This window comes from Arachis hypogaea, chromosome 18 (genome assembly GCF_003086295.3).
Source record: "Arachis hypogaea cultivar Tifrunner chromosome 18, arahy.Tifrunner.gnm2.J5K5, whole genome shotgun sequence".
NCBI classification, from domain to species: Eukaryota; Viridiplantae; Streptophyta; class Magnoliopsida; order Fabales; family Fabaceae; genus Arachis; species Arachis hypogaea.
This window is the reverse complement of record NC_092053.1, coordinates 5,227,698-5,240,736: the sequence shown is the minus strand read 5'-3', so window position 1 is coordinate 5,240,736 and position 13,039 is coordinate 5,227,698. Positions and strand designations below refer to the sequence as shown.

At 35.3% G+C, this 13,039-nt stretch overlaps 3 protein-coding genes across 9 annotated transcripts; 1 reads left to right on the top strand and 2 right to left on the bottom strand.

Moving 5' to 3' along the window:
* Window positions 1-374: 374 nt before the first annotated feature.
* On the bottom strand, window positions 375-2,704 carry LOC112772458 (superoxide dismutase [Cu-Zn], chloroplastic). 2 transcript variants are annotated; one of them, XM_025817407.3, is made up of 8 exons: window positions 2,371-2,704; window positions 2,231-2,292; window positions 2,105-2,144; window positions 1,646-1,741; window positions 1,530-1,561; window positions 1,376-1,451; window positions 1,031-1,084; window positions 375-529 (listed from the first exon to the last, which is right to left on the bottom strand). In XM_025817407.3, the coding sequence occupies exons 1-8, from the start codon at window positions 2,558-2,560 to the stop codon at window positions 504-506; spliced, it is 576 nt and encodes a 191-aa protein (XP_025673192.1). In that variant the 5' UTR covers window positions 2,561-2,704; the 3' UTR covers window positions 375-503. The 2 variants fall into 2 exon arrangements, with proteins under 2 accessions (XP_025673192.1, XP_072082091.1); XM_072225990.1 differs by lacking the exons at window positions 2,105-2,144; window positions 2,231-2,292 and having other exon boundaries at window positions 2,371-2,684.
* A 662-nt stretch (window positions 2,705-3,366) lies between these two features.
* On the top strand, window positions 3,367-9,702 carry LOC112769323 (uncharacterized). 6 transcript variants are annotated; one of them, XM_029294990.2, is made up of 7 exons: window positions 3,401-4,202; window positions 4,492-7,389; window positions 7,587-7,640; window positions 8,102-8,433; window positions 8,690-8,787; window positions 8,892-8,986; window positions 9,265-9,702. In XM_029294990.2, exons 1-4 carry the CDS (start codon window positions 3,750-3,752, stop codon window positions 8,357-8,359), a joined length of 3,663 nt encoding a protein of 1,220 aa, XP_029150823.1. In that variant the 5' UTR covers window positions 3,401-3,749; the 3' UTR covers window positions 8,360-8,433; window positions 8,690-8,787; window positions 8,892-8,986; window positions 9,265-9,702. The 6 variants fall into 6 exon arrangements, with proteins under 6 accessions (XP_025669588.1, XP_029150823.1, XP_029150821.1 ...); XM_029294988.2 differs by having other exon boundaries at window positions 9,254-9,702; XM_072224494.1 differs by having other exon boundaries at window positions 3,535-4,202; window positions 4,492-4,711; window positions 4,796-7,389; window positions 8,690-8,986.
* LOC112771854 (transcription factor FER-LIKE IRON DEFICIENCY-INDUCED TRANSCRIPTION FACTOR) lies at window positions 9,693-12,025 on the bottom strand. Its single transcript, XM_025816671.3, has 4 exons — window positions 11,383-12,025; window positions 10,831-11,034; window positions 10,564-10,737; window positions 9,693-10,456 (listed from the first exon to the last, which is right to left on the bottom strand). The coding sequence occupies exons 1-4, from the start codon at window positions 11,914-11,916 to the stop codon at window positions 10,352-10,354; spliced, it is 1,017 nt and encodes a 338-aa protein (XP_025672456.1). The 5' UTR covers window positions 11,917-12,025; the 3' UTR covers window positions 9,693-10,351.
* Between the last annotated feature and the right edge of the window lie 1,014 nt (window positions 12,026-13,039).

The window sequence follows — 13,039 nt, the reverse complement described above, 5'->3', positions numbered from 1 at the left end:
CTTCTCAAGCGCGCGCCACCGACGTTTCCCTTAGGTTGGGTATGGAGTGGGTTTGAGAACGGGTGAAGAAGATGGGGAAAGAAAACAAGGGGAAGGAGAAGAAAAATTATTGGATATTATTGTCTTTTCATTTTTTATTTTTTATTTTTATTTTTAATAATATATAAATTAGTCCTTTTTAATAATTTTAAAATTAATAATCCTTTTTATTAATTAAGTTTTATTAATGGTCCTTTATATTAATTTTCCCTAATATTATTCAATTCTATTATAATAAATACGGGAGTAACGGACTATCTAAGCATAGAATCCATTTCAAGCAGGCTAATAAAAAGAGCTACATAATATAGTATGCGGAGTCTCTTGGATTCTTGTTTTGGAAGGATATAGTATGCGGAGTCTCTTGTATTCTTGTTTTGGAAGGACATCATGCATTCATGTTTCATAGTTTACATGGGTAATTCAACAACGCTAATAACTGATATGCTAACATAGAGTTGCATTCACTCTGGAGTCAGACCAACAACCCCTGAAAACAAGGAAGCAAAAGACACAAACATCAGGTTTATGATACAGATATATTGAAGTATAAGTACTGTGAACATTGTGAAATTAAAGGAGCACTGATTAAGGATTCAAAAAAAAAAAAAGGAAGCTTTATGTTGGAGATGTGAAATAGATAAGTTTTCAATGCATTGGAAAAAGGCAAAAAAAGAAAAAACTTCTGAAAATATACTCTTTTTAGTATCTTTAACTAGTACTCTTAGAACAATGGAGACACTGGTCAGCAAAACCTGAATTCAAAAATCTTATGTTACAAGTGAAACTTAGTTTAACATGATTAGTTGATTATGTATATGGACCAATGGGGATTTTATCAAAGAAACGCAATTAATCACAGATATTGAGAATCCTTCATCTTTCAACAACAAAGCTAAAAGAGCATCAAACAATATATAATCAGATGGAATGGATTGATTGATGTATTTGAAAAGGATAGAACTACTATTGTTCATAAAATTCTTCATACCACATGCCAATCTTCCACCAGCATTTCCAGTGCTCAAGCTGAGTTCCTTCCCACCTGCAAAAGCAGAAGTAAAGTAAAATGCAAATTAGACTAAAGTAAATAATGCTCTAGTTATGAGTAAGCAAGGAACTCATGATGTAAGTCCACAGTTACATGGCAACATAAAAAACATTAGCATGAAGAGAATAAGCCAATTCCATTTTCATGATTTCCCTCCTCTGAACATTCATCTACTGTTTACTTGGATCAGACAACAATGAAGAAGCTTTTAAGAAATTTCTTGTGCAGCAGCAAGAGTTGTAAGGCAGAGATGTATATAAAAATGTATAACAAGGAAATGCCAACCTTTTCCAAGGTCATCCTCAAGCTCATGAACCACCAAGGCTCTTCCAACTACTGAATTGGGGCCAATCAGTGGTATCTACAGAGAGAAAAGAAACACAAAATGATTGGGAATTCAAATTAACACACGGAAATGAAACTGAACGAAAGAAGGCACCTGATTGTCGACAATTGTTGCTTCTGCAACTCCTGCATTTCAAACATGATGTACAGATTAGTTCAAAAAGCAGTCCAAAGCAACCAAAGATGAAAGATAAGAGAAAGATGGATTACCATCTGCATTAGCAACTATGTTTCCCAGGTCACCCGCATGGCGAATTTGATCTCCCGGAGCACCATGTTTCATCTTATTAGGATTAAAATGTGGTCCTAAATATGCCATTGAAGAAGCAAACACTTAAAAATTCATCAAATAAGAACCACATAGCAAAAGATAGAAGGGGAAAACAAAGGAATAAATGACCATTTGTACCTATAAAAGATGAAAACGCTGACATATGCACCCACACTAGATCGAAACTAAACTTGTATCCACGCAAGATGCCCTCCGTGCGACAGAAGTACCCTACCTGGCCCTCAAACTCTCTAAAGATAGGGTACTTTTGTCACACGGAGGGCATCTTGCGTGGGTACAAGTTTAGTTTCGATTTAGTATGGGTACATATGTTTTCATTTTTTATGGGTACAAATGGTCATTTATTTGAAAACAAAGGCTATAATTATAGGCAATACCAGTTGATACACAACCTTTGGTGGTATCACCATACTCATGCTGCAACAAAGAATAGCACAAAAGAAAATGACTTCAATTAAAGGACTTGCAAGCAAAAACCCTAAAGACTAAAGGAGAACGCTCACTAGGTGAAAACCATGAGGCCCAGGAGTAAGGCCAGTAACACGAACATTAACAGTTGTTGAACCTACAAGAAAGGAAGTTGCAGGATTCATCGAATTTATTGTTATCAATTATGATTGCGTAGAAGAAAAGGAAGGAATACCATTGAATTGTTGAGTGAGGGTGACAATGCCTTCGACGGGGGAAGTGCCCCTGAGGACGGCAACGGCTTTCTTGGTGTTGGCGGCGATGGCGGTGATGGAGTTGGTAGGAAAGAGAGGAAGCTGGAGTGGGGAGGAAGCAGCTGAGAGAACAGTGTGGGCGGCCATGGCGGCCAATGCAGCCTCTTGCATTGTGTGATTGGAGGAGAAGAGTGAGTCAATGGCGGAGAAGTTTCTTTATCTTCTTCAATCCACATGCCACACATTCCACGTGCTCTTCATTTCCTTTCAGTTTTTCCTTCAAAATCAAATTAAATATTTTGAAAACATTTTCTCTCTTTGTATTAAAAGTTATTTTATTTATTTTTACAAAATTTATGTAAAATTAAATGGATAAAAAATAATTTATTTTTAGTCTATACTATAATATAATTTTTGAACAACTATTTTAAGGGCTTGTTTGGTAAACTTCTAGAAAAATATATTTTTTTGAGTTATCTTTTTTTAAAAATCTTATAGAAAAGTAGAAGTAATTTTATGTTTAGTATCTCATGTAAAAAGATGTTTTTATTTATCAATTATGTTTGGGTATAATAATATAAAAATATTTTTTTTGTTTATTTATTACATAAAAAACATCTTTTTTTAAGGAAAAAAGATATTTTAAAAAAAGATGTAAATTACAGCTTCTCAAAAGAGATGTTTTTTTATTTTTCTAGTGCTTTTATTTTTACTATTAGAAATTTATCAAATACACTAAAAAATAAAAAAAAATCTTTTTTGATTAATCTTTTTTTATCAAAATAATGACGCCAAAATAAAAACTCTAAATAGATTAATTTTAATATTTTTAATAAGATTCGTTTAAATCATTTAAAAGATTTGTAATTTTTATTTATGTGATAATATAAGATAAGTATACATTTTTTTATATTAATAATATAGTATTTAATTTTAAAATCAATTTCAAATTACTTTCGAAGTTTTAACGCATTTTTAATATTTAGCACTTTAGCTTGCATCTTACAAAACGAAAAACAAAGGTTTAAGATGTTCTGAAAAAAGTTTTTGTTTACTTTAATTTTGATGAACAACAAAAGTTTAAACATACACGTTATAAATTTTCAATAAATTTAAAGTGTAGTACAATTTTAGTAATAAAACTTGTTTTGAGTTGAATCGTTGAGAGTTGAGACCGTACACGAACTAAGAAGTCCACGTTACAAAAGGGGTAGAAAGAAAAGTAGTGAATAGTGATTAGCGAACTGCAACATTAAAAGGAAGAAATTATAAATCAAAACAAAATAATTAGGGGGATGAAGATGAAGATGTTAAAGGAAGAAGAGCATTGCCGAAGCTCCCAATCTTGAAGAACCACGCTATGGACGCGCGAAAACGGAACCCTTCTCCCTCTCCAGTTCGTGTTCTCATCCGCCCTCCTCATTCCCCTTCACCGCCGCCGCTGCCTCCGCCTTCCTCCTCCGACCACCAACCTCCAGCTCCCCCTCGCTCCGACGGAGTCGTCGTCGTCGGCGTCATCGCCCGCCGCCACGATGACTCCGCCCAACTCCTCAACCGCCTCGTCGACTCTAACGTCTTCGGCTCCGGCAGCCTCGACGAGCCGCTGCTCCTCCACGATGACGACGCCAGGGAGTGGTTTAAAAGCAGGAGAATCAGTTATTTCCGCGACCGCGATAACGGGATTCTGTTCCTGCAGTTCTGCTCCACGCGCTGCCCCGTGATTCATGGATTCGAAGACCCCGCGCCGGGATTTGATTCTGTTGCGGAGGAGCACGAGTTCGGCGACCTCCAGGGAACGCTTTTCATGTTCTCTGTAAGACATTTTGATTCTCTCCAAGTATCTTATTTGCAAATGCTACAACACTAATATTAATGAGTTTTGTTTTCCTAATCTAATCCTATTGTTGTTTCAAAACTTTAAAGAAGTGAATTTGCCATGGTGTTGAGCGTTCCAAACTTGAAGAATTAGAGTAGGGTTTTTCAATTATAGTTATACTGTTATCGATTGGAGTTGTGAGCTTAAGAAATTTGTACGGATGAGATTTAGATGATAATATTTGAAGTTGTGTAGAGTTGTTTTAATTAACAATCTAGAAATGCAGGTTTGCCATGTTATCGTATATATTCAGGAGGGGTCACATTTTAATACTAAGATTTTGAGGAATTTTCGTGTACTACAAGCAGCCAAGCATGCTATGGTTCCGTTCGTAAGATCCCAAGCTACACTATCGCAGGCTACTACGCCGCCATTACCGTCCCGCTCACATTCGATGTCATCCCCTTTGCAACCTTCCACGTCGGGAAACAGTTCTTCTTCTCCAGGTAGAGGTGGTGGTAACTTGAGTCGCAATGCTTCGGCCATATCTCTCATGTCAGGATTAGGTTCTTATCCTTCTTTGTTTCCAGGACAGTGCATACCTGTCATACTGTTTGTATTTGTGGATGATTTCTCTAGTTTATCCAATTCAAGCACAAATGGGGAGGACACTTCTGATGCCTCTTCTCTTAGTCAGTCTTCAAGTTTGAATACAGTGGCCAAAACAAACTTGCCTGCAAAAGGTTCTGGTTCAGTAGTTGTGCTGGCACGCCCCGCAAGTCGATCTGAAGGTGGATTTAGGAAGAAACTACAGTCTTCACTTGAAGCACAAATTCGTTTTCTGATTAAGAAATGCCGTACCTTATCAGGTTCTGAAATAAATCACTCTGGTGTGAGAGGGGCTACCCCAGTCTCTGCACCTTTGTTCTCACTTGATGCATCGAGAGCAGTTATATTGTTAGATCAGTTTTCTAATAAAAAAGGTGAATCTCTTGACTTTGCCAGTGGACTTGTTGAAGATGTGTTAAATGGGAAAGCAACATCCGATTCCCTCCTGTTGGAAACCCATGGGCAAAGTTCAAGCAAAGAAGATTTAATATCTCTTAAAGAGTTCATTTACAGGCAAGCTGATATTTTGAGAGGGAGAGGGGGACCAGTCAATACCAACAGTGGCTCAGCTGCAGGTGTTGGTATGGTTGCAGTCGCTGCTGCTGCAGCTGCTGCCTCAGCTGCATCAGGGAAAACATACACTACTCCGGATCTTCCAAATTTTGAAGTTTGGTTAACTTCTAGTAATCATATTTTGAGCAGAGTTCTCTGTGCAAAAGGGGGTTGCTTGGATGAATTGGAAATGATTAAAAGAAAACCCCGTCCAAGGAACACTGCCTTACCAGCGGCAGAAGGATTTTTGAAGGGCACAAATACTTTTGATGTTGCAGTATCTTGGTTGCAAAGTGGTAGAGGGCTGAACACTAAATTTTCGACTTCATGGTGCCAAAAAGCCATTCCAACTGCAAAGGAGATTTATTTGAAGGACTTACCTCCTTGTTATCCTACTTCACAACATGAAGCCCATTTAGAGAAGGCTTTACATGCGTTTCACGCAATGGTCAAAGGACCTGCAGTGCAACACTTTGCAAAAAATTTGGAAGAGGAGTGCACCTCCATTTGGAAATCCGGAAGGCAATTGTGTGATGCTGTTAGTTTGACAGGCAAACCATGCATGCACCAAAGACATGATGTTGAGATTGGTAATTTAGATTCAGGAGATTCACACAAGCCACATTCCAGTGGCTATTTTTTCCTTCATGCGTGTGCTTGTGGACGTTCTCGACAGTTACGTCCTGATCCCTTTGATTTTGAATCAGCTGATGCTATTTGCTTTTCTGACTGTGATGAGCTACTTCCTGCAGTCAAACTACCAGAAGTAAAATCTGTGGGACCTATTCAATCTTCTTCTTGGAGTTTGCTTCGTATTGGGGGTGCAAGATACTATGAACCTTCTAAAGGCTTAATTCAGAGTGGGTTTTGTGCCACTCAAAAGTTTCTTTTGAAGTGGACAGTATACCTAGAGAAACAGAAAAGACCAAATGGTTTGACAGAGAGCACAGGAAAGCAAGATTCTGTAATTCTGCCACCCAAGGTTGAACATATTGCAGATGCAAAGAAAACTGGAGTCAGACAACCCTATCCAGCTGTCCTGAATGGAGCAGAAGATCATAAAACATCGTTAGAAAATATAAAGCCTGATGATAAAAAGATAAGTTTTGGTAGAGGAATTCCTATGCCCAAAATGAGAAAACCTTTTTCTGAGGTTGTTGCTGGATCAGTGGCTGCTGATTCAGGATTCCCTCCTCTCCAGCAAAAGAAATTGCCTATATCAGGTTCAGAGAAGGGTACAAAGCAAAGTAATCCCAGTAATCAGATCGCAGAACGAGTTAATACAGCTACTGATCATCAGTTATCTCAAAAATCTCAAGATATATCATTTACTCAGGGACCCGTTGATAGTAATGGCAATAATAGCAACAGAGGTAGTGATCCATTCTTAAAGATAGGTAGCAACGTGGTGCCTGTACACATGAACGGTGGTGAGAGGAGCCAATCACATTCTTATGCAAAGAATGTGATGGTGTATGTTGGCTTTGAGCATGAGTGCCCCCATGGGCATCGTTTCCTGTTAAATGCAGACCATCTAACCGAACTTGGATCTTTATATTCTTTCTCCGAAGAATCTCGCAGATCTTCTTCTATGGACCCTACTGGCAGAAATCAGGTTTATCATGCTAAAGTCAGCAAGAATGCTTCCTGGGGCAAAGTGCATCGACGCTCAAATGAAATTCATGGTGCTTTCATAAATAAGGAAAGAGATGTGGCCAAATCAAGTGAAATGATTGCTAACGGTGATTTGACTTCAGATGGACTAATATATACTTCCATTCCACCAAATGAACACAATTTGGCATCCGTGGCTGAGTTGGCAAAGGCCCCAAATCATGCAAAAGAATTTGGGAGGGATCTTCAAGCTATTAATATGGATGGTGATGATCTTGCATTCTCGATGTTGAACCGCAACTTGCCTATCTACATGATCTGTCCGCACTGCAGGAATTCTAGGAATAAGAAAGATACACCAAAGGTTAAGTTTGCCAGTGGTATCTCACAGCTTAAGAGAATATTCATGGTATGGTTTGCTGCTCATTTAAGCATTTTTGAGTTTCACTTAGCATCATTGATTTTTGTTTCCCCCCTTTTAATTTAATGCATATTAATACTTAAACATCAATGCTGGTTCCGATAAATTTCTCTCCATGCTGAGCCTCTTTTTGGGTGTAATTCTTATTTTACAAATCAGGATCCTGATCTATGTTATTGCTGTAGGTTACACCTCCATTTCCTGTGATCCTAGCAACATGCCCTAACATACAATTCGAGGTATGTCTTTATCGTTTCAGTATGCATGTCTTGAAATCGTTAATGTAACTGTATAATATTTTGCATATTTTAGATGGTAGGCTTTTGGTAGATAAGAGTGAAATATGTCGAGAAATGAGTTTAGTGACTGGCGGTAACAACCTTCTGTTGTGTAGTTATAGATTCCAGTGGCCTTGATATATGTAGTATTTTCCATGGTCTCATTTTTGCAATTGGTAGGAACCACCAAAACATTATTCAGTCAGCAGAGGACCAGAAAACCTTTAGAGTTACTTGTTTCTTTTTAGTATACTATCCCTGAAATGCTGCATTGGTGGAGTTAGATTAATAAGGTGATGGTGTTTGATTAAATCCAGTTGTGCATTGTCATTACCTCTTTGCCCAGCATTTTTTATAGGACTTCTATTATTATGTTGTGATCGTTGTACATTCTGCTAAATTCGATATTATTCTCCTTGTAGACATCATGCCTACCTATGTCAGTTCCAGATCGTGAACGGAAATTGCAGTTCAGCCTTGGATGTCAAGTGATCTTACCACCAGAGAGTTTCCTTACCCTTAAATTACCATTTGTGTATGGTGTGCAGCTTGATAATGGAAACAAGCATCCTCTTAACCCCTTTGAAATACAACCAGAAATGACTGCCTGGATTACCAAGGGTACAGTACTGCAGATCTTGTCCAAGGGGATAAATGATGAGGGCTATCAAACACAGTAAAAGCTTGTTAAAATCTTTGGGTGGCATTGCTAGAGTGAAAAGGGAACGATGTCCATAGCTTCTCCAAAACTCAGGTGAAGTTCAACTCCCATTTTATCTGACAGAAAAATTTATGGGCAAAGTATACTGAGTTTGGCATCAAATATTAAGCCATTAATGCAGTTTTTGCATTGATAAAATTAATTGCTGTTTCAAATGAAATTATTGTCTGTGACTTTGCCAGGATATTGTTTATATTCTGGTGCGCCTTGAATTAATATTTCATGTATACTTTACAATATACTTGCTACATGATATGCATACCAAGTTATGATGGAAATGTCCTTGCAGGACAAGAGACTTTGTGGATGATGAGTGTGGTCCAGGTGGATGAAAGTTCTTAGCTGCTCACATAGTATGTACATCATTATTCAGGCTCTCTCATCTAGGTGCTGTGAATTGGACCTACTGAATGCTTATATCCCTGTGGGTGGCTTTATAGCTTGTTCATCCATTCTTATATAATCTCACGTGGATTAATGCAAATGAACAGCGCAAATATTGGTGTCTCCGCAAAATGAGTACTCAATCATTGGGGGTGTCTGTATAAGCATCAATAAGCAGGGAATCAGAACAGTCCATCGAATGGTACTTGTTTTATGCAATCTTATCTTTTATATATATTTAATATCTCAATTTATTTGTTATAATAGTAATTTACTCTTCATTCTCTTGATTCTTGAACCTCCTTACTAACTATTGTCCCAAATTTCAATAGTAAATAGGAGGCTTCAGCCTATCAGAGACCTCATTAATGCCAATTTTAACCGTGCTATGTGTTTACGTTCATGTGAATGCCACTAAACATTCCTTGTAATGAACTTCATCTGCTACAAACTGATTATAGAGCTGAAGGTTGATTGCAGGAGATACCCTCAAATTTGTACTTGATGCGACGATTGATGGCATCATCAACAAAGATCTTGTACTTCAAGTCTTCAACATGAAGCATTGCAACTAATGATCAGAGACCTCGATCCTTGTTCATTTCATTAATGAAGCTGGAGAATGGAGATCAACAATAAAATACAGAGCGCATTGCTGTTTGTTGATTTTCATGGTGATTAAGGCGTTGAAGTTGGCCATTTACTGCCATAATTATATTCATGTGTCTCCTTATTGGTTTAGGTTTAGTTTAAGGTTGTGAAAATCAGGATGCCACAAATATAGTTTGACTGGAACATGTGGTGCCCTTCGTGAAAGCTTTACAGTTTACACATAATGTATTGCAATTTAGATAATGTTGAAACACCGTTGTACGTGAATTATTTCAGTATTTCTAACTCGATGGGTTGAAATTTAAATAGCTTCTTCTGCCTTCTATAATACCTTTTCTGAAATAATAGGTTGTAACAGCCAAAAAAGAAAATGAAATGGTACATTATAATTACTTAGACAACTGAAGCCTGTCCAAAAACTTAATTGTCCTAAGTAACAGCATTGCTGTTTTTTAATGTAGAAATTGCAAAACTACATAGAACGAAGTTATGAAGCAACTAACGGTAGAGTGGTAATAAGAGTCATCATATCAGGGTCAATTTAGATTGGTTTTTGAAAAAGTATTTTTTAAAAAAATAAAATATTTTTTTTTACTGAAAAAGAATATTTTATATTTGGATAGATTTTTTTAAAAAAAAATTAAATATTAAAAACGTCTTTTATTTTTGTTTTATTTAAAGTAAAATATTGTTAATTTTTAGAAAAAGTAAATAATTTTTTTTAATAAAAATAATTTTTTAAAAAAACATATTCAAATAGATTTTAAATTAAATAAAAATATTTTATTTTTTTAAAAAATACTTTTTTAATAAAAAAAAACCAATCCAAACTACCACTTAATCTTGCAGTTACACTAATGAGTGATGACTATAAAGGGTTACATTTGAAAAGTTGTTTTGATTTGGAATCATAGAAGTCAAAAACATGGTTTGAACAAACGTCTATAGTGAAATGTCAATAATGAAAATTTCCCATGAATTCAAAGCCTTGGTTGAGAAGAGCGCCTGTCACCCATAGCTTCAAGTTTGGCAGGTTAACTTCTGGTTCAAAGCCTTTAACCTGTTTTCCAACAACACATAGTAGTGATTAAATTAATTATTCTTAAGCAAATTCTTGACTCACTAAAACAAAACAAAGATTCATTAGACTGAAGTAGAGTAACCCACATTCAATGTAAATGTAAGTAGTATAGTGTCACAAACAGTTTCAAAGTTCGAATTCCGAACACTGAAACCCACAAGAGACTCGAGAGCCCTGTAGAGTGATGCAGCAACTCCTCCTCCTTTGTTGCACACTATCTTCACATAATACCCTCTTTCTTCCACTTGAACCATCTCTATCTACAAAGCACACATCATAATATGTTAGTCACATGCAAAATCCAACTAGAAACTTATGGAAAATGATCAAGAACATTATCAAATCATATAAACCTGCACTATCTTCTTGTTGATCGGGTGGCTATTGTGTGTGACTTGAACAGTTTTTATGTAATTGTCATCAAAGGATGCTTTATAATTCTCTGACACAAACAGAGATGCTTCAAGTCCTGCAACCTCAGCCTTGAGCTTCTTAGCTTGTGCTTGAAGCTCATGCACGTACGATAATGCATCTCCAATGATCGATGCCTTATCCATCTGACACATGTATGTATAGTTTGCATTTAATTAATTTCCAAATCAATGTAATACATTTGAGTTGAGGAACAAGCATATAAAACTGTTAGAAACAAGAGAGTAAACTGTAGTAAGGATTTGTATATTATTGAATGTAATCAAGTTGTCTATTCAAGTTGTCTAGAATGATACACTATAAAAGAGTATTTATAGGTACTAAGAGAATCATAATAATAAAGACGTAATCTCTTATAATAAATATTCAGATATACTAAATAATTCTATTTGATCCTAATTGATTCTAATTATATTCTAACAAAAACAATAACCAAACATAACTTAAGAAAAGATTGAGACATGATGACACACCTTTGTTATGTTAGGGACCAAAGAGCGGAGTGCATAAAGCTTCTCCTTCATTCTGCTTCTCCTCCTCCTCTCAGAGATGAGAGTCTTGGACCTATCAGCTTTCACCCTTGGTTTACCACTAAGATTAGCCTCATCAGTTGCAGTTGTGGTTGCAGAAGAATACTCTCCTTCATTTTCTCTATTAACCACCCCTTCATCAAAGCAAGAGAAGGAGCTAATAAGATTAGTATCACACACATTATTCATCATCACTTCATTGCTACTATTGTTGTTATGGCTCTGATGAATCTGATCATATGGGTTATGGGCAGTAGTAGGGCATGGAAGAAGTAAATCATTCTGATTCTGATTATCATCAAGGAAGCAATCATTGATGATAATGTCTGAACCATAGTTAAAGAACACAGCAGCATCATCTTCATTATTATTATCCCCTCTAATTAAATTGATGAGCTGATCAAAGTTGGGGTCCTCAGTGAAATCATGCACCTCATAATCATTGTTGAATATCAGTGTTTCTTGGTGAGCATCCATTGTAATTAAGTGAGAGTTAGAGGGTCTAATGATATCTGTTTATTTCTTTGAGCTGAGGTACGTACATGACCAGGTTTAAAGGTTGTTACATATATATATAGAAGTTGGCATAACCATATAATTATTATAATGTTAATTTGTGGTGTGTGAATGGAATAAGATTCAGGGTTTCTTTAATTTGAGTGCCAATGAAGGATACTAACTTTTTAAATTATGGAATGTTAATTAACTATAGAGATGTATGGAGGTTTAATTGTATTTTATTTTTCTAATACCACAACTTTTATTTTAAGCATGAAATTCAATGAGATATAAGTTATAATGGTAATAAACAAAGAGTACCAAATCAGCACTATACCTGTAAGAATAAAATATATGTTCAATTAGAGATGTAGAAGTCAGTTTTGATACTCCTTATCCAGAGAAGCAGTTAATGGTTAGGAATGGTTAAAATTTGACCGACTTATAAATACATAATATATGGAGAGTAGTATACAGGTTGTTAGTAAGTTTGATCACATTATTTGTTAGAAATTATTGTAGAATAAAGTAGTGGGGCTTTTATGTGAAGAAAAAAAAAATTATTTAGTAGGTAACACTAAATACTGAAAACTATTAAATGCTGTCTTATCCATATAGCAACTTATTGAAAGATACCATCGGATTGGTATCTTTCAATAAAAAATAAAACTTCTTACAACTTCTTAATTATTAATTTATTATTTATTATCTATTATATCTATTATATATTACTAATTTTACAACTAAAATATGTCACATGTCACTCATTACAATTGAAATTCAATATTTCCCTCTAAAATTAAAGCGTCATCTCCTCTCCAAAGATTCAATTATTTAAAAAAAATAATTTTTAAAGTAAGAGATATAAAATTAATTAATAGTTATATTGATAGTTATAAAATTAATTCAAAATTAATTTTTTAAATAATTAAATTTTTATTCTAATTAATTAATTATTAATCACAATATTAGTATTCTCTCCAAATTATATATAATAAATATTTAAAGAAAGAAATACGAAAATATATATTAAAAAGATAAATAGTAAAAATTTAAAACTAATAATAATAATAATAATAATAATAATAATAATAATAATAAT